This window comes from Nuphar pumila, chromosome 11, assembly GCF_984573655.1.
Source record: "Nuphar pumila chromosome 11, dmNupPumi1.hap1.1, whole genome shotgun sequence".
Lineage (NCBI taxonomy): Eukaryota > Viridiplantae > Streptophyta > Magnoliopsida > Nymphaeales > Nymphaeaceae > Nuphar > Nuphar pumila.
Window position 1 is genome coordinate 18804012 of NC_143259.1, and position 19683 is coordinate 18823694.

At 42.1% G+C, this 19683-nt stretch overlaps 1 protein-coding gene across 1 annotated transcript in view; it reads right to left on the bottom strand.

Annotated features, from left to right (window-relative positions):
- The window catches only part of LOC149822144 (uncharacterized), a 175452-nt gene that overhangs the window by 131572 nt on the left and 24197 nt on the right, over positions 1 to 19683 (bottom strand). The window contains exon 3 of the mRNA XM_089980479.1: positions 14054 to 14201. Within this exon, the coding sequence (XP_089836605.1) occupies positions 14054 to 14201 (148 nt within the window). The remainder of the gene's footprint in view (positions 1 to 14053; positions 14202 to 19683) is intronic.

Below are 19683 nucleotides of genomic sequence, written 5' to 3' on the forward strand. Positions count from 1 at the left end.
TAACCCATCACAGTGTTTCGTATAACTTAAAAGTAGTAATATACTTGGCATGCTCAAACACTATGAAAATAAGAAATCTTAATCAGGTCTTGAGATCGTCGTGGATCTAATCATTCCTTCCGAGTAACCGACTCGGGGTACAATTAGTTGCATCTAGCGACGCATAAATAGATCACAAGCTTTATAAGCAGAATTTTGTTCTCGAGAAGTCAACCTTGCACAAGGAAGCACCTCCTCTCGAGCTTTTAGTGCTTATACATAATTTCGCATCTTTCCAAAAGGCGCAAGATATGGTACGCGCACATGCACACCCTACGAGGCTTGCCTGAGGGTGGCAACAAGATTCAATATGTAATAGCAAACAAAGCATCTACAGTGCAATCACAACAGCAAGCAAGTACGGAAACGCAATAATAGGAATCACTGTACAAATGAGCCTACCCATAAAGCAAACATCAAGCATGTAATTTTAGAAGAGTAGGAACGAGAAAACACAAAACAGGCAATCATAAGTTATATTGTTTTACATGTAAGCATGCATGAAAAATCAATTATTCTATCTCAGAATTCTTATACTTTATTTCATTCATCCAAAATCCTCGTGCGGCTTTCCCCTACCTCGGGATGTTGTGTCACTGCGTGCGCCTACGAGTGTAGGTGATACGGGGCTCGGGCCGCAGAGTACGAACGGGACCCATTGCGTAAATCTATAAAAGTGTGAAAGCTATTATGCCATAGTTGTAATAAGAATAGAAGTGTAATACCCGTGATTTTTATCGAATAAATAAACTCAAATCATTATTTTAATTTTAATTCCAATTCCAATTGGATCTGGGACGCATGGTATTGCGAATCCTTGCATCGAAGATGTGTGGGTCAAGGTATAATTGGGTGGATCCATAGCAATTTTGGATTCAATGTTTCACCTCCTGGTAATAAAGAGAATAGATTTGGATTGTTGGATCCAGATGGGCGTATTTGAGCCCATGGACCTAATGGATCGAGGATCCATACCACATCAAGGTCAATTAGGGGTATTTTAAAGTTTGTAATAATTTGAATCCTCACTTGGATCCAAATTGCCCAACTGGGTGGATCCATTAAGGGTTTGGATCGCGGGTCCCAGTGGTGGCCAAACCAAAATCGTACCCATTTGGGGTGTAAATAAGAAATAATAATAATAATAATAACATAATAATAATAATAAATATATATATATATGGATCCGTAGTTGGATCCGTATGGGTCCAAACTACAGATCCAAACCGTAGTCAAACCACAGATACACACCACGGCCGGATCGCGGGTCACGGACCCCCAAGCCGTGCCCCACGAGCACGTTATGTGAAAAAAAAATTAAGTTAAAGGGGCTGCTACAGGGGCCATACCCGATAAAACTGCGTTAGGGTTCATTTCTGAACCCTAACGCAGCAAGCGAAAGGGGCTGGGGGAAGCGATAGCGCAGCCGTCGGGGGAAGGGAGGGAGGTAATCGACCTTCCTTTTCGGGGCCACTCTCCCTATTTAGTTCGCTCTCCTCTCTTCCTCCCACGCTCTTTCCCTCTTTTTCCCCTCACTCAACCTTCCCTTCTCTTCATTCCTTCGTTCTCCCGCACGGCGTAAAGAAAAGGCGGTAGAGGTTCGACAACTCGGAGGGGGAAAAGCTCCAGCAAAAGGTAGGATCTCGTTGTTATTTTCCTCTGTTTGGTTTATCATGGTATTCAAGTGTGCGGGGTGGGTTGCCATGAAACCCTAATCGAAAGAGAAAGGGGATTATTGAAAATTGTTCCTGCTGAATCAGCCAAGGCTGATGGTTTAGCTGCAACTGCTTGAATTGGAATTCAGACATCTCATAGGGGATTTGAGGTTTGAGCTACAAAAAAATCCAAATCTCCGAGTTAGGGATCTCGGAGTTTCGATAGTAGGATTTTACTGTTTTGGGAGTATATTGTGTGTTCGAGCATATAATATGGGTGTCCTCTACAATTTGGGGTATATGCACTCATTATAGGGTTGTCGTAAACCCCAAATCGATAGATTTGGGGATTTTGGTTGCCGTTAACACCAAATTGAAAAAAAAATAAAAAACATAATGAGATGTAGTTATGGCTCAGATTTCTGTAGTGTAGGTTGTGCAAACGTGGGAATTATTGCATCACAATACATTATTCTCTTTTAGATTCAATATAGCACAAACGCAGAGTCTCGGTTCTGCGTATGTGCTATATAGCATGTAGATGTATGTGCATATTCAGATGTTAAGGAATTTTATTTGCATTCATTGGTTAGTATCGTGGATTTGATGGAAGAGAAATGAAAAGAAAAAAAGAAGGGAAGGGAAGAAAACAATTTTTCCTTAAGGGACCCCTGCGGTCAGCAGTGTGCCAGTTTAAATGAGTTGGTTGACGGATACATAGCCCTGTGTATATGCTGTGAATTAGGGTATGTAAATGCTTCTAGGTTGTGTATATTGAATGGTTGGTCATGCTACAAGTTCTGTATATTCAATAAAGTTTTATCAGCCCTATGTATTAAAATGTTACAATATTGAGAAATTTGAGACTTGTATGTCAGAAGGTCTTATAGTTATCATAAAACAAAATGTTGGTTGTCGATTACCCATATTACTAATTATAATTAAGTTCGGGTTAACCATAGTATTACTTGTTAGCAAAAGATGAATGGTGTTAATAGATTGTCTGTTTTATGTCTCTAGAAATCTGGTTGGATTAACCTGGTAAAATAACATCAATGATTCCTGTCAAAAAGGGATCTATGCATCAGATGTTGTTGTTATTACTAAACCAAATGATTAATTAGTAGGATCATTAGCTTGATTGATAACGGAGGCCAGTGACAGTCAGCGTAAAAACTTAGTCACACCCTATGAATATGAACCAATATGCTAACGAGTTTAGAGTTGGGGTTAATGCTAAGTTAGAATTATGGAGACATTGGAAGCAAGAGGTTTTACGTTGAGTAAGAGTAAGACAGAATATATGGAATGTCGGTTTAGTAAGCAACGAAGTAGTGATGAGAGTGTAGTGAAGCTTGGTGAGCAACAAATAGCGGTGGATGACTGTTTCAAATATTTGGGATCTATCATTCAAAAGAATGGAGAAATTGATGGAGATGTAAATCATAGGATTAAGGTTGGGTAGATGAAATGAAAAAGTGCAACTGGAGTGTTGTGCGATCATAGAATGCCATTGCGGTTGAAGGGAAAGTTTTATAGGATGACAATTAGACCCGCTTTAATATATGGTACGGAATGTTGGGCTGCCAAGAGACATCATTTTCAAAAAATGAGTGTAACTGAGATGTGTATGCTTCGATGGATGTGTGGAAATACACTAAAAGATAAGATTCGGAACGAGGAAATATGTAAGAAGGTAGGCATTGCATCCATTGAAAACAAGATGAGTGAGAATCGTTTACAATGGTTTGGGCATATTTGGCAAAGGCCTAATGATGCTCCGGTTAAAAGGATGGAGAAATGGGAAAATCTATTAGCTAAAAGAGGTCGGGGTAGGCCTAAGAAGACTTGGATGGAGATGATAAGAAAGGATATGAATGCCTTGAACCTCACCGAGGACATGACATTGGATAGAAATGATTGGAGGAGAAGGATTCATGTGGAGGACCCAAAATGATTTTCTTTTTGGTTCATATCGCCGACCCCAATTGTTTGGGATGAAGGCGTTGTTGTTGTTGTTGTATTAGCTTGATTGATAACGTACAGAGAATGCACTCAATCAGATTACACTCAGTCTAATTTGGGTTGTGTACTTAGTTAATAAGTTTTATTTGGATCTTACGCATATAAACAGGGTTTGTCTTATTATACTTTGATTAGTTAATATTAATTGCACACATTGATATATTCTGATTAGTTAACAATAACTGCTCACATTGATATATTCTGATTAGTTAACGATAAGTGCTCACATTGATATATTCTGATTAGTTAGCGTAACTGCTTACATTGATATATTCTGATTAGTTAATGTTAAATGCATGCGTAAGTATTGTCTTTCCGATTGATGAATCAGTGTATGATACTGCAGGCAGTTGTACATGCTGTGACATTTTGTTAGCTGATTGATAAATGTAGATGCACGCTTAAATATAGTGTTTTCATTCGATTCATTTAAAATCAAAGTACAGACCCTGCTCGAGTTTTGTATATGCTTTCTGATTTTTTTTCACCTAGATAATCGAGGTTAATGAATCACAAACCCTTGATTCGGTTATAATACTCTTGAGATTACATGGCATGATCTCTAAATGAATCAATTGGGTTTGCATAACTAAATGGATACCCGATGCGGGTACTTGGGTTGTTAAACTTGTGCGCAATGTCAATGACACTGATGAGAAACTTAAATTTAAATTTTGTGAGACTGACTGGTTTAAAGGTACCGGGGCATCCGTGTTTGACGGTTTAAAGGTACTGGAGCACCCTGGGTGGGTCTGCATAATTGAATGGTTAAAGTTTTGGGTTAACATTGGCATGAAAATACCAAGTTTGGTGCTTGAGAATCTCGAGTGGATCTCTCGAATTTGTAGACCTCATACAAATATGAAACTTAAACTTAATATTCTTGTCTGACTGGTTTAAAGGTACTGGGGCTTGTGTGCTTGACGATTTAAAGGTATCGGAGCACTCTGAGTGGGTTTGTGCAATCAAATAGAACAAAATTGGTTTGTATACCCTTGTGAGATCACAAAGGGTGGGGATCTACTACTATGGTAGTAAATTTTGGGGAAACGCCCTCATACATCAGGAAATTTAAATAAATGAAAAGATCAACTCACTCAGTTAACGGGCTTACTTTGGAGAGGGTAGGTGGTACAAAACTCCGGGAACATGTGTTTATTGCTTCGAGCGACAATGGCTCGTTGGTCCACAGTCCTCGGAGTTAGAGGACCCGGACTACCAATGTGTCCTAGGTGGTAGCTCTTTGTTCTTCTGCAAAAGTTAGGGATGCATCATGTTTTGGTTTTGGGCATTTAGGAGGTTCTCTCGGTCACTAACCGCTCCTTTAGGATTTACAGTTTCAGTTAGAATGTTTGGGTTAATAAAACATCAATGAATAATGAACCCCAGAATGTTCTCTTCTGAGATGGTTGTCTTAGCGCGGGGGATAATTAAAGATAAACATTTGAATTAGATCATCTTAGGTATCACATCTCAGTAGGTAGTGACAGATTTACAATTGTACACATAAACAATTACTTTTGACATGTGGGCATTTACTTTTAGCATAAAATGGAATCTGTGGTTATGAGATGTTTAAATTCTGTTAACGCTTTGACTTGTTTGTTTTTTTTATAAACTGTTGTTGTCATAGCGTAGATACTTTTACTTGTTCTTGTATATGTTGAAAATCACACACGGCACATACATCACATACTTGACACATGATATACCTGAAAGAAAATTTACAATATTTCCTACTTAGACAGTTGCAGTCTAATTTCAATCAATTTACCATTTTTCAAGTGAAGAATAGAGTTTATAAGTGGTTGCAGGATGAGGCATTGATCGATGTCATTATTTATTTGGAATAGAATGGATGTTATTGCTTTGATCATTCTTGTAATGTGCCTGAATGCTTAACCCAACGAAGTATTATGTTTTCGTTCGTATATATAAAAAAAAAATCCTCTAAATTTGAATTAAAATTTCGGGGCATTACAAGAAGGCCAGTGGCAAGGCCCGCCCTGTCGGCGAAAAGCATGAGTGAAAGGGGTTAAGACCCCTGTCGTACAAAATTTGATGAGTAGCAACGACCAAGGCCCCTGCCTGACAGACTTCGAATGGCATGGGCATCGGCCCCTGCATGACTGACTTCAAATGGCAGGGGCCTCAGCCCCTGCCGATGGACATCGAATGGCAGGGGGGGGGGGGGGCTACCCACCAGATACAGTGAAGAAGAGAGAGGGAGAGCATGGCAAGGGTCGTCGGACTCCTGTCGGCCTCCCGACAGCGCAGAGAACAGAGGGGGAAGGCGCGGCAAGGGGTCGCTAGCCTCCTATCGGCCTTCCGGCAAAGCCAAGAAGAGGGGAAAGGTGTGGCAGGGGTTGTCGGCCTCCTACCAGCCCTCCGGCAAAATAGGAGATCGAAGGAGGGGGGAAAGGGCGGCAGGGACCACCAACTACCTGTCGACCCCCTAGCAGGTCACAGGGGAGGGGCAAGGGTGGCAGGGGGACGTCGGCCACCTGCCGACCCTCAAGCAGGCCCCAAAGAAGAGGGGGAGGGGCGGCAGGGGCCACCTGTCGGACCCTTCCCGCACACAAAGAGAGGGAGGAAGGCGCGACAGGGGGACTGTCGACCTCCCATCGGCCATCTGATAACCAACAGGAGAGGGAGGGTGCCGCAGGGGCCACCGGCCCCCTGCTAACTCTCCGGAAACCACGAGAGAGAGAGACGACAGGGGGGCCGTCAGCCACATGTCGGTCCTCCGATGGACACAGAGGGAGTCGGAGGGCATGACAGGGGCCGTCGGCCTCATGTCGTCCTCCCAACGAGACAACAGAGGGAGAAGGAGGGCACGACAGGGGTTGTGGGCCTCCTGTCGGCCTCCCGGCGAGCCATCAGAGAGAGAGGAAAGATGGAGGGCATGGCAGGGGCCATCGGCCTCCTGCCAGTCTCTCGACGAGACAATAGAGAGAGGGAGAAGGGGGAGGCGCGGCAGGGGGCCGACGACCTCCTGCCAACCTTCTGACAATCGAAGAAGAAAAGAAGGGAAAGGCACACCTGGGAGGGGATCGGCGACGGCGGCGGCGGCGGTGCTATCGCGCACAGGGAACGAGAGAGAGGTGCAGGCATACCGGTGAGGTGGCCGGCCACGGCAGCGTCGGGGGTTGCAAGAAGGGGGCATCGGTGCGAGGAGAGCGAGGAAGAGGAGAGAGGCGCGTCGCTGAGAGCCCACCCTCCCCTCCTGCGAAGCTCTTAAAGAGCTCGGGGGGGGGGGGGGGGGGGACGGCACGGGCGGGGTGCAGCGCACAGGGGAGAGGGTTTTTTTTTTAAACCCTCACCCTTGCATCAGGTTTTACAACCCTAACGAGCCCGGGTCGGGTCCCGACTAGGGTCCGAGTTTTTTTTTTTACGTGGGTTTTACATCCTACCCCTCTTAAAAGAATTTCGTCCGCAAAATATTTATTGCATTAAAGAATCAAAATACAGGTCAGGATATTTTTCCCTGATATCATTCTCAGGTTCCCAAGTACATTCGTCAATTCCATCATGTTGCCACCGAACCTTTACAAAAAAAATGGTCTTAGATCTCAATACTTTGTCTCGAAGATCGACGATCTCCACCGGTCTTTCTTCGAATGTCAAGTCCCCTCGAATGTACATATCAGTGTTATTAAAAATGTGCTTAAAGGCACAAAAAGCGTGTCTCGCCTCTCAAGGCGAGGGGCTTTAAGCCTTGAGGCGCACGTACAAAGCGCAAAAGCCCCAAGGCGTGCTCCTCGTACGCCTTGAGGCACGCCTCATGCTGAGGAATACACATGTTGAGGCATACACGCCTTAAGTTTTTGTGGTCAAATGAGGGTCAAAGCCCTCATTTGACCACAGAATAGGGTTTTAACTAGGTTAAAAAGCAATTTTAACCTAGTTCCTCCTTCACGCACATTCTCCATCTGCTCTCCCACTCGCTCTCCCTCTCTTCACGGTCCTCCTTCGCCAGCGTCGCTACTGTTACGAAAATCGCGAGCAAGAAACAACCGAAGGAAACAATAAACAAGAATGATCAAACCAAACACAACAAGAACACACAGATTTACATCGAAAAAACTCCCCTCAAATCCGAGAGAGAGTAAAAAACCACGGCCGCCCATCCACCTGCCGACCCCCTGACAGGTCACAGGGGAGGAGCAAGGGTGGCAGGGGCCGCCGACCACCTGTCGACCCTCAGGCAGGCCCCAAAGGAGAGGGGGAGGGGTGGCAGGGGCCACATGCCGGACCCTTCCCGCATACAGACAGAGGGAGGAAGGCGCAACAGGGGGACTATCGACCTCCCATCGACCCTCCAATAACCAACAGGAGAGGGTGGGTGTCGTAGGGGCCACCGCCCCCCTACCGGCTCTTCGACAACCACAAGAGAGGAGACGACAGGGGGGCCGTCAGCCACATGTCGGCCCTCTGACGGACATAGAGGGAGTGGGAGGGCGTGATAGGGGCCTCCTACCATCCTCCCAACGAGACAACAGAGGGAGAGGGAGGGCACGGCAGGGACCGTGGGCCTCCTGTCGGTCTCCCGGTGAGACCATAGAGAGAGGGAGAAGGGGGAGGCGCGACATGGGGTCGACGGCCTCCTGTCGGCCATGTCACATGGGTGCGGGTGCGGGTGCGGGTGCGGGTGCGGGTGGGTGTGGGTGCGGGTGCAAGGATTTGGCACTTCCATAAAACCCGGGTGCGGGGGTGCGGAAGGGGCAAAAATGTAAATATATATAAGGGGGGTTTGGGGGTTCCCCCGGGCTTTTAAAAAAAACAAAAAAAAATAGACCAAAATGACCCTGGGTGCGGTCAACGCACCCAGGGTCGGGTTGACCGCACCCAGTGCCGCACCCGTGTCGAGTCGCGTCGACGCGGGTGCGGCACCCTGCTAGCTGAATCCCTGTGACATAGCCTGTCGGCCTTTCGACAACCGAAGAAGAAGAGAAGAAGGGAAAGGCATAGCTGGGAGGGGATCGACGACGTCGTCGGTGCTGTCATGCACAGGGAACGAGAGATAGGTGCAGGCGTACCGGTGAGGTGGTCGACCACGACAGCGTCGGGGGTTGCTAGAAGGCGACGCCGGCGCGAGGAGAGCGAAGAAGAGGAGAGAGGCGCGTTGCTGAGAGCCCACCCTCCCCCTCCTGTGATGCTCTTAAAGAGCTCAGGGGGGCGATATCGGGGGAAACCCTCAAGAGTTTCCCTTATCCGATCAAGGGGGGGGGGGGGACGGGACGGGCGGGGTGCGCGCACAGGGGAGAGGTTTTTTTTTAAAAAAAACCTCACCCGTGCGTCGGGTTTTACAACCCTAACGAGAACGAGCCTGGGTCGGGTCAGACCCGACCCGGGTCCCGTTTTTTTTATGTGGGTTTTAGATACCACCTCTAATTTATGCTATGTTCTGGCATGTTCATTGCTCTCTCACTAGACCCATTACTTCTAGGGGTGTCAACGGGTCGGGTTTGGATCGGACCCAGGTGGAACCAAGCTTGGACCAGATTTTCGTGTTTGGTATCAGATCCGGAATCGGGTCCACTATAAAAAAAACATACCCGGACCCGATAAGAACTACATGAACCAAACCTAGTAAAACCATAATTTTTATCATTTTTACATTGAAAAATTGTGGGTCTTAATAAGAACTCGGGTCGGGTTCGTGTCTGGTATAAAAATTCACAAACTATACTTGGGTCCAAGTATTAATCGGACCTTCGGGTCCGGACCCCGGTCTTAATCGGGTCTTCTTATTTATCATCATACCTAGACCTTATAGGGTTCGGGTCAGGTTCGGGTAAACCAGGCCCGTTGATACCCCTAATTACTTCTGGAATTGCTCTCTAAAATGCTACTACAACATGCCACTCATGCTTTACGCATAACCAAGGCCTTAAAAAGATCCAAATTTAATTTTCACACGTAAGTTATTTATCAGAGTTGCTTTTGCATGCATGTCCCTATTGTAAAAGGATGCACCGAACCCTAGGTAGAGAGAGAGAGAGAGAGAGAAAGAGACGGCTGCACAGGAAGAGAAAACTCGTTAATCACATTAGGGTTGCTCTCTATGTTAAATAGAGAGAGGCCAAAAGAATAAATTACATCTAAGTCCCTTATTAAATAAAAAATTCAAATAACCTCCAAACTAAGAAGGTTTAACCTTAAACCACCTATTCTCAACACTCCCCCTCAAGCTGGAGCATAGATATCAATCATGCTCAGCTTGTCACAACATTTTGAGAAATTTGGTCTAGCAAGGGGTTTTGTAAACATATCTGCAACTTTATCTTCCGGCTTTACATATCTGGTAGTGATATTTCCAGCTTGAACCATATCTCTTACATAGTGGCAATCCACCTCAATGTGCTTTGTTCTCTCATGAAAGACAGGATTGTTCGCTATATATGTTGCAGCCTTGTTATCACACATCATGGTCATAGGAGAGGAAACCTTCACCTGAAGGTCATGAAGAACAGTACGAACCCACATCAATTCCGTAGCTGTTTGGGCCATAGCCCGGTATTCTGATTCTGCACTCGACCTAGAAACCACATTTTGTTTCTTACTTCTCCAAGAAATCAAGTTGTCTCCCAGAAACACACAGAATCCTGTGGTAGATTTTCTATCCACTACAGATCCTGCATAGTCAGCATCAGAATAGGCCACTATCTCCAGAGTTCCACCTTTCCTGAACAATAACCCCTTTCCAGGAGAAGATTTTAGATATCTGAGAATCATAATAGCTGCATTCCAGTATACCTCAGTTGGTTTGTCCATAAACTGGCTAACTTTGCTTACTGCTAAAGCAATATCTGGCCTGGTCACAGTTACATACAATAGTTTCCCTACAAGGGAGCGATAGCTTTTGCTATCAACCGGTTTTGACCCTTCTTCAAACAACTGAACTTTATGGTCCATGGGAATATTTGTTGGTTTAGCTCCCAACATTCTCGTTTCCTTTAATAAGTCAAGAACATACTTCCGTTGAGACAACACCATCCCTTCACGGCTCCTGGCAACTTCTATACCCAGAAAATACCTGAGTGAACCAAGGTCTTTTGTAACAAAGTGTTTTTTAAGATGAGCCTTTGTGGCTTCAATAGCTTTCACATCATCTTCTGTAAGAATGATGTCATCCACATATACCACCATAACAACTATGTCAGAGCTAGTTTTATTGATAAATAGTGTATGATCTGTTGCTGACCTATTGAAGTCAAAGCATGACATCACTTCAAACAACTTTTCAAACCATGCACGAGGATTTTGTTTCAGGCCATAAATCGCCTTTCTCAATCTACACACCTTCTGACACTCCCCCTCAACCTCAAATCCTAAAGGTTGTTGCATGTAAACGGTCTCAGATAGATCCCCATATAGAAATGCATTTTTCACATCTAATTGGTACAAGCTCCAACCATGCTGAACAACTACTGAGAGAACAAGACGAATGGTACCCATCCGTGCAACAGGAAAAAAGGTTTCAAAGAAATCAATACCATATGTCTGAGTATACCCTTTTGCTACTAATCTGGCCTTATACCTTTCAATAGAACCATCAGATTTGTACTTTATTGTATATACCCATTTACATCCAACAATGTCAGCATCTGCTGGGGAATCAACTAGATCCCATGTATGTTGAGATACTAAAGCATCCATTACTTCTTGCATAGCTAGCTTCCAGCTATTATCAAACTCTGTCTGCTGATAGTTCAGAGGAATAGTTTCAGCAGATAAGGCTGAAATAAAATACTTCATCTGTTTTCCAATTCTGGCATCGGAGACAAAATGAGATATAGGATATAAGGTGCATTGTTGTGTCCCCTTTCGTAGAGCAATAGGCATGTTATCATCATCATGAAGATCACTATTGTCAGTAGAACTTACCTCAGGGGAAGAAGAAGATGAAGGCACTTGCGGAGGTGGAGCTCTACGCACATATACCAATGGAGGATTATTAAATCTGGAAGAGGATGAAGTTTGGTTCGGTAATGAGGGCACGGATTCCAAAGGAAAAGGAGGTATAGGTAATGGAAAAGACTCAGCTGGATCAACCTGCAGCGGGGAACCGGTACTAGAGTAATATGTAGTGGATTCTAAGAAAGATACATCCGCACTGACATACTCTCGGCGAGAAATAGGATTATAACATTGATATCCCTTTTAATTTTTGGGATAACCTATAAATATGCATTTTGTAGCTTGAGCAACTAATTTATCACGGTCAGGGCCAAATTTGTGTACAAAACAAACACATCCAAATATTTTGGGCGAGAAAGAGAAGAGAGGGGTATTGGGTTTTAGATAATGTAATGGAATTTTATCACCCACGGAAGAAGAAGGCATGCGGTTGATCAGATAAAAAGCAGTGGTAATCGCATCACCCCAGTATAACGCAGGAACATTAGATTGAATCATAATGGTTCGGGCAACATCAAGCAGGTGCCTATGTTTTCGCTCAGTCACCCCATTTTGTTGAGATGAATAGGCACAGGAAGTTTGAGGTTGAATGCCATGATCTTGGTAAAATTGTAACAGAACTTTAGATTTAAACTCAAGAGCATTATCAGTGCGAACAATCTTGACAATAGATTCAAACTGAGTTTTTATTTCAAGAATTAAGGATTTGATAATACTTGGAACTTCAGATCGTTCTTTTATTAAAAACACCCATGACAACTTAGAGAAGTCATCAACAATAACTAGATAGTATCGACACTGAGTCCTAATAGGAATCTTACTAGGACCTCATACATCTGCATGAAGAAGTTCAAAGACTTTATTACTAGACTGACTCTGACTCGAAGGGAACGAACTTCGATGATGCTTGCCCAACTGAAAATGATATGGTGGAAGGAGTCTGAGGAAAGACCGAACGAAGCTTTGACCATGAAGGATGACCATGAAAATGATATAAAATTCTAAAGTTTATTTGTCATTTTCATGTGTTTATTTAAAATTTTTTCTTATATCATACAACACCCAAGTAATTTTATTTTTTTTCATGTCATCTTTTTAGGCAAATTGAGAAGTTATCATCATGGAGGCATAAGGAACAATTTGATCTTATCAATCTATAACATTTTAATGTGTTGAATGAATGGGTTCAAAAAGAACCAACTGTTTTAACTGAAGAGAACATGCAGTGGATCAAAGTGGAAGGAGCACAAAAGGTAGATGATGAAGAGCCTACGTACATTGGGGACGACCTTAATGTGGGTGATGAATAAGGAAGAGGAGAAGAAGAAGAAGATAATGATGATGACAATGATGATTGAAATTATATACATTAGCTTTTGTTTATATTTTGGAAAAACTTGGTTATGTAAAACTTAAGCATCACAAACTTGGTTATTTTGTTTTTGTTTATGTATTATAAAACTATGAGTGTAGCTGAGATGCGGATGCTTAGATGGATGTGTGGAAATACAATAAAAGATAAGATTCGGAACGAAGAGATACGTAAGAAGGTAGGTGTTGCACCCATTGAAAATAAGATGCGAGAGAATCGTTTACGGTGGTTTGGACATATTCGGCGAAGGCCTAATGATGCTCCAGTTAGAAGGTTGGAGAAATGGGAAAATATATTAGTTAAAAGAGGTCGGGGTAGGCCTAGGAAGACTTGGATGGAGATGATAGGAAAGGATATGAATGCTTTGAACCTCACCGAGGACATGGCGTTGGATAGAAATGATTGGAGGAAAAGGATTCATGTGGAAGACCCAAAATGAATTTCTTTTTTGGTTCATATCGCTGACACCAATTGTTTTGGGATGAAGGCGTAGTTGTTGTTGTTGTTGTTGTTGTTGTTGTTGTTGTATTATAAAACTATGAGTCTTGTGGCATGTTCTTAATTGCATGATATTTCATATTTTGCATTGTTCTTGTAAGATATGCATGCATTATTATCTTTATTATTTGATCTTTGATGATGTCTTATCATAAATGTTTGATATATGATTCGATGGTTGTATCTTGTGCAATTTATCATTGTTTTATGTATTATGATTTTTTTAAGATTTTTTCTTATGCTATTTTTTTATTTTTCTAGAATTTTTTATCAAAAATTATGATTTTTTACAATACGTATCTTATTTTGGGCCCGACCCATATGGGTTACAATACGCTTTTTACAACCTTGGTTCAAACTTCAAACACCATTTGACACTACTAATTATGAACGTTATTCAAGATCAAGATGCAACCTTTTCTATTCTATTTGTAAACAAACTAGAGACTACCAAAGCATGCCAACTAGAGAAGTAATAATCAAAAAGCCTTTGAACAGTCAAGCAAATATGCCAAAAAAGACAATGTTAATAGCAACTTACTTCCCGTATCTCATCAATCGTATGTGATTTTAATGGAACATTAGCATATGTTTTCATATTCAGCTTTAGTAAATCATTCACCAGCACGTATCCATCACTTCCGATTTCCAGATTCAGTTCTGATGCCATGTGTCGCAAAATTCGTGTTCTGAACCAAAATATTGGGATAAGAAAAGAGGCATAAGAATTTAATGTTAGAGTCAAGGCTTATTATCTTGACCAACCTATGAATAATGATGTAACTTATTCATCAAACATAATAAAGCCAGTGAAAAAATAAATCATGGCTTCTATCGATGGCATGTTTTTTATGTATAACGCAATCCAGTTATTTTTTTCCATCGACAAGTGGAAAAGGAAGCCTAATGAAGTAGGGATTTGAAAAGCATGTGTACTCCACCTTTGGAAGTGCTTGGAAAGCGATCAGTGGGTCTCTAACAAACAATGCAATTGAAGTTCAGCATTCAACTCAGACATGTGCAAGGCATTTCCAAATATCTACCAGCAAGTTATGACAACAATCCAGCATAGCCGCTAAAGCATATGGTTGCTGTCTGTATTAAGAAGACGTTTGTAAAATCCAGTTTTCTACAGAAGATTCAATGGAATGCTTTATATTCAATGTTTTTACAAAGTTTTCTGGTTTCATGAATGGCAGTGCATTTGAGCAACAACCAACCATGGAAGTTGTTTCAATCCAGAGGTTTCTTATCAAAATTTTAAAATATTCATGAAAAAGTAGCAGATACAGTGGGGATGCTTCCATGAACTGTGTAAACTTCATGTCAACCATAACAATCATACAAGTGACAACATAACATTTTAAAAGTTATAGGAAGCAAGAAGTGACGAATCGATATGAAAACAAAACAGGAATCGAAATTGAAGCAATATGGGAATTGAATGGGAAGCAAAATGGGAATCAAACAGGAAGCGAATAAAAACTAAAATAAAAATGACTATTCTCAAATTTCATGATTTTTAGTGTATTTTTTTTTGTCAAAAATTAAAAGTGATGGCTACCACTTAGAGAAAACACAAGTGAAGTGAGTGGGAAGCATGAGAATTGAGATTAGGTGGTTTTAAGTTTAAATCTTCTTAGATTAGAGGTTATTTGAAATTTTTATTTAATGATGGACTTAGATGTAATTTATTTTTTTGGCCTCTCTCTATTTAACATAGAGAGTAGCCCTAATATCAATTAACGAGTTTGCTTCTTGTGCAGCCGTCTCTCTCTCTCTCTCTCTCTCTCTCTCTCTCTCTCTCTCTCTACCTACCTAGGGTTCGGTGCATCTCATCTATCCAACTACATGGTATCAGAGCAGTCGATCGTGGGAGCGTGATCGATCGTGATCAATCTACGATTGATCTACACCAACGAAAAAAAAAATATTCAAATCAGGTCAGCTGTTTTTTTTTCTCTATGTAAGATCTGATAACAGATCTGGGATTTGACCAAGGTCATGACCCAGATTTGTCATCAGATCTAAGGGAGCAGATGTGGATGTGTGTCGTTGGTCTGGTAGCTCCTCGTTTTTGGATTTTTGTTCTTGCCGTGATTTTCTGTTGCCGAGTTTTCTTGTCGTGATTTTCTGTTGCCGAGTTTTTCTGTTGCCGAGTTTTCCTGCCGTGATTTCCTGCTGTTTGGGAGCAGCAACAATCTCATTTGTCGTGATTTCCTGCCGTGATTTCCTGTTGTTTGGGCACAGCAGCAATCTCATTTGTCGTGATTTTTTTTTCGTGATTTCCTTCCGTGATTTCCTGCTGTTTGGGCACAGAAGCAGCAATCTCACTTGTTGTGCTATTGCTTGTGATTGAGATATGACTGATTTGTTTAACCGTGCCCTGAAGAACTGATACTCTTGTTGGCTGTCGAGCTATATCTGTCTGGGAGCAGCAGCTGTCGTGATTCATTTTCTGCGTCTGCATATCATCGTTGGTCGTGATTCCCTAGATTTTAGTTGGTTGTTTTATTTCAGTTGGTAGTTTATTTCAGAATATGGAAACAGCAAGCGTGATTCCCTGTTGTGCTGGAAAAAAATTAAAATTATCATTCATGTTTGTGGGTTGTTGTTCATTACTGTCGTGGAAACTGCAGGCTTGATTCCCTGCTGTGCTGGGAAAATATTCTTGTTGTGGGTTGTTGTTCATTACTGTCGTGTTTTTTTTTTGTGAACAGTTGCTGGTTGTCGTATCGGTTGATGTGTGAGTGTAACACACGCTATTCCCTGTGTTGCTTGAAGCCTGTCCAGATTTTATCTCTGCTGAAATAGAATTATATCTTCAGTATGGCTGAAACTTCGAAATGTGATTCCAAAATGGAACATGTTGAAGGATGGATGAGATGTATCGAACCCTAGGTAGTGAGAGAGAGGAGAGAGAGAGAGAGAGATGGCTGCACAGAAAACAAACTCATCAATCTTGATTAGGGCTAATCTCTATATTAAATAGAGAGAGGCCAAAAATAGAAATTACACAAGTCCCTCAATAAAATAAAATTCAAATAACCTCTAGATTAGAAAAACTTAACCATAAAACCTCTTAATCTCAACACTCCCCCTCAAGCTGGAGCATAGATATCGATCATGCTCAGCTTGTCACAACAATGGGAGAAACTAGGCCTGGCAAGGGCCTTTGTAAAGACATCAGCAACTTAATCTTCGGAAGATACATGATCTGTGCAAATATAACCAACCTGAATCAAGTCACGTACATAGTGACAGTCAACTTCAATATGTTTAGTCCTTTCATGAAAAAACTGGGTTGTTGGCAATATATGTAGCAGCCCTATTGTCACACACCATCACCATAGGTAGGGATACTTTCACCTGAAGTTCGGTCAAAATTGATTTTACCCACATGATCTCAGCTGCGGTCTGAGCCATAGCTCTGTATTCTGATTCAGCACTCGACCTGGCTACAACAGTTTGTTTCTTACTCCTCCAGGTAACAAGATTTCCTCCCACAAAAACACAGAATCCAGTTGTTGATTTCCTATTTTTGAAAGACCCCGCATAATCTGCGTCAGTGTAAGCAACAACGTCCAAGGAAGGATTTTGCTTAAACAACAGTCCTTTACCAGGAGATGACTTTAAGTACCTGAGAACCATCATAGCTGCATCCCAGTGAGCTTTGGTAGGTTTATCCATGAATTGACTAATTTTACTCACGGCTAATGAAATGTCAGGTCTAGTAACGGTCACATATAACAACTTACCCACCAAGGATCTAAAACTGGTACTATCCACATATTCAGATTTCTCATCGAACATATGAGTTTTGGGATCCATAGGAATGTTAGCTGGCTTCGCTCCTAGCATTTCAGTCTCTTTTAATAGGTCCATCACATACTTTCTTTGTGACAACACTAAGCCCTCTTTGTTTCTTGCAGCCTCAATACCCAAAAAATATCGAAGAGAACCAAAATCTTTAGTAACAAAGTGTTTCTGAATATGATCCTTTGTTGCGGAAATATCTTGGGTATTGTTTCCTGTTAATATGATGTCATCGACATATACCACCATAACCACAATTCCAAAACTAGTTTTCTTGATAAACAAGGAGTGGTCTGAGGCTGACCTGACAAATCCAAAATCCGACATTACCTCAAATAATTTTTGAAACCATGCCCGAGGACTCTGCTTCAGGCCATAAATAGCCTTCTTCAATTTGCACACTTTCTGACACTCCCCCTGAACCTCAAAGCCTGGGGGTTGTTGCATATAGACTGTTTCATGTAAATCTCCATACAAAAAGACATTCTTGACATCCAACTGAGACAAAGGTCATCCATAGTGCACTGCAACAAAGAGAACAAGACGAATAGTGCCAAGACGAGCGACTGGGGAAAAAGTTTCAAAAAAGTCAACACCATAAGTCTGAGTATAGCCTTTTGCAACCAACCGGGCTTTGTACCGTTCAATTGACCCATCCGAGTTATATTTAATGGTATATACCCATTTGCAGCCAACAATATCTGCATCAGTTGGAGGATCAACCAAGTCCCAAGTGCCCCTAGAACATAGGGCATCTATCTCATCCTGCATACCCTGTATCCATTTGGGGTCGAATAGAGCCTGACTGTGATGAAGCGGAACAGAGGAGGCAGACAAAGCCAAGATAAAATTCTTCATAGAAGCTTCAAGATTAACTTCAGAAACAAACTGAGAAATGGGATGAAGGGTGCACTGTCTTTTCCCTTTTCGCAAAGGGATAGGAAGATCCTCATCAAGAGCAGAAACTTCAGTATGCTCAGAGATACTTGCCTCAGGAGAAGAAGATAATGGGGGCATGGGGTTAGGTGGTAACCTGTGAGTATACACTATGTAATGAAATATGCAGAAAAGAAAAGTATGTCCTACAATGGACATTCACATATAGAAATCAAGAGCAAGTCTAAAAGAGGACATACACAAAAGCCAATAATGGCTAGAAAGCATAAAATCTTATAAATGCACTAAAGGGCTTGAAGAAGCCACACCTTACAAAGGGGGAGACCCCACTTATTTATAGGCAAGAGAGGAGTGAGGGAGAGTTAGAGAAAAGCAAGAGAGAGGGACCATTGGGAGTCCCAACAAGGAGTCGTTGGGCTCCCAACGGTCACAATTGTGACCGTTGGGGGCCCAACGACTCTTTGTTGGGGCCCCCCAATGGCTGTGCATTAAATGCACAAAAAGTACACTAAAAAAACAGAAAAAAGAAATAAGGAAAAGAGAAAAAGAAAAGAAAAAGAAAAAGACTAAAATGCCCCTATTGGGCGAGTTTACAGAACTACCCCTTATCGGATAGTGTATGATAAATATATTTATATATATATATATATAAATATATATATATATAAATATATATTACATATATTTTAACACCCTCCCTCAAGCTTTACGGGGATACAACGAAAAGCTTGTTGAGAAGAAACATGAAGCGAGCAGCAGCAAGAGCTTTGATGAAGAAATCCGTCAACTGGTACTCGGATGTGACGTAGGGAAGTGCTATGGTTCCTTTTAGGTACTCATCTCGAACATAGTGGCAATCCATTTCAATGTGTTTAGTACGCTCATAGAAGGTGTGGTTGCTTGCAATATAGATAGCACTCTTGTTATCGCAACACATCTTCGAAGGATTTGAGATGACGATGCCCATATCACAAAGGAGACTTCTAAGCCACACAAGCTCCATGGTTGTAGTGGTCATTGCACGATATTCCGCTTCAGTTGAGGATAATGATACTTTATGATGCTTCTTGCATCTCCAAGAAATCATAGTCACCTAAGAAAACACAAAAACCGGTAGTTGAGACTCTATCATTGGGATTTCCTCCCCAATCAGCATCTGTATAAGCAATTAAATCAAGGGATGATGAAGAGGAAAGAAAAACTCCCTTAGTTATGGTGTTTTTAATATATCTGACAATCCTTAAGACTGCACTCATGTGCACAGTTGTAGGTGCATGTTGAAACTGACTAACGGAGTGAACTGCATGAGCTATGTCTGGCCGAGTGATGGATAAGTATGTCAGAGACCCAACGAGTTGACGGTAGGGAGTAGGGTTCTCGAGAAGTGTCCCATCTTCCAACCTTAGCTTTGCATTGATAACCTCAGGGGTTTCTATCTTCTTATCATCCGAAATTCCA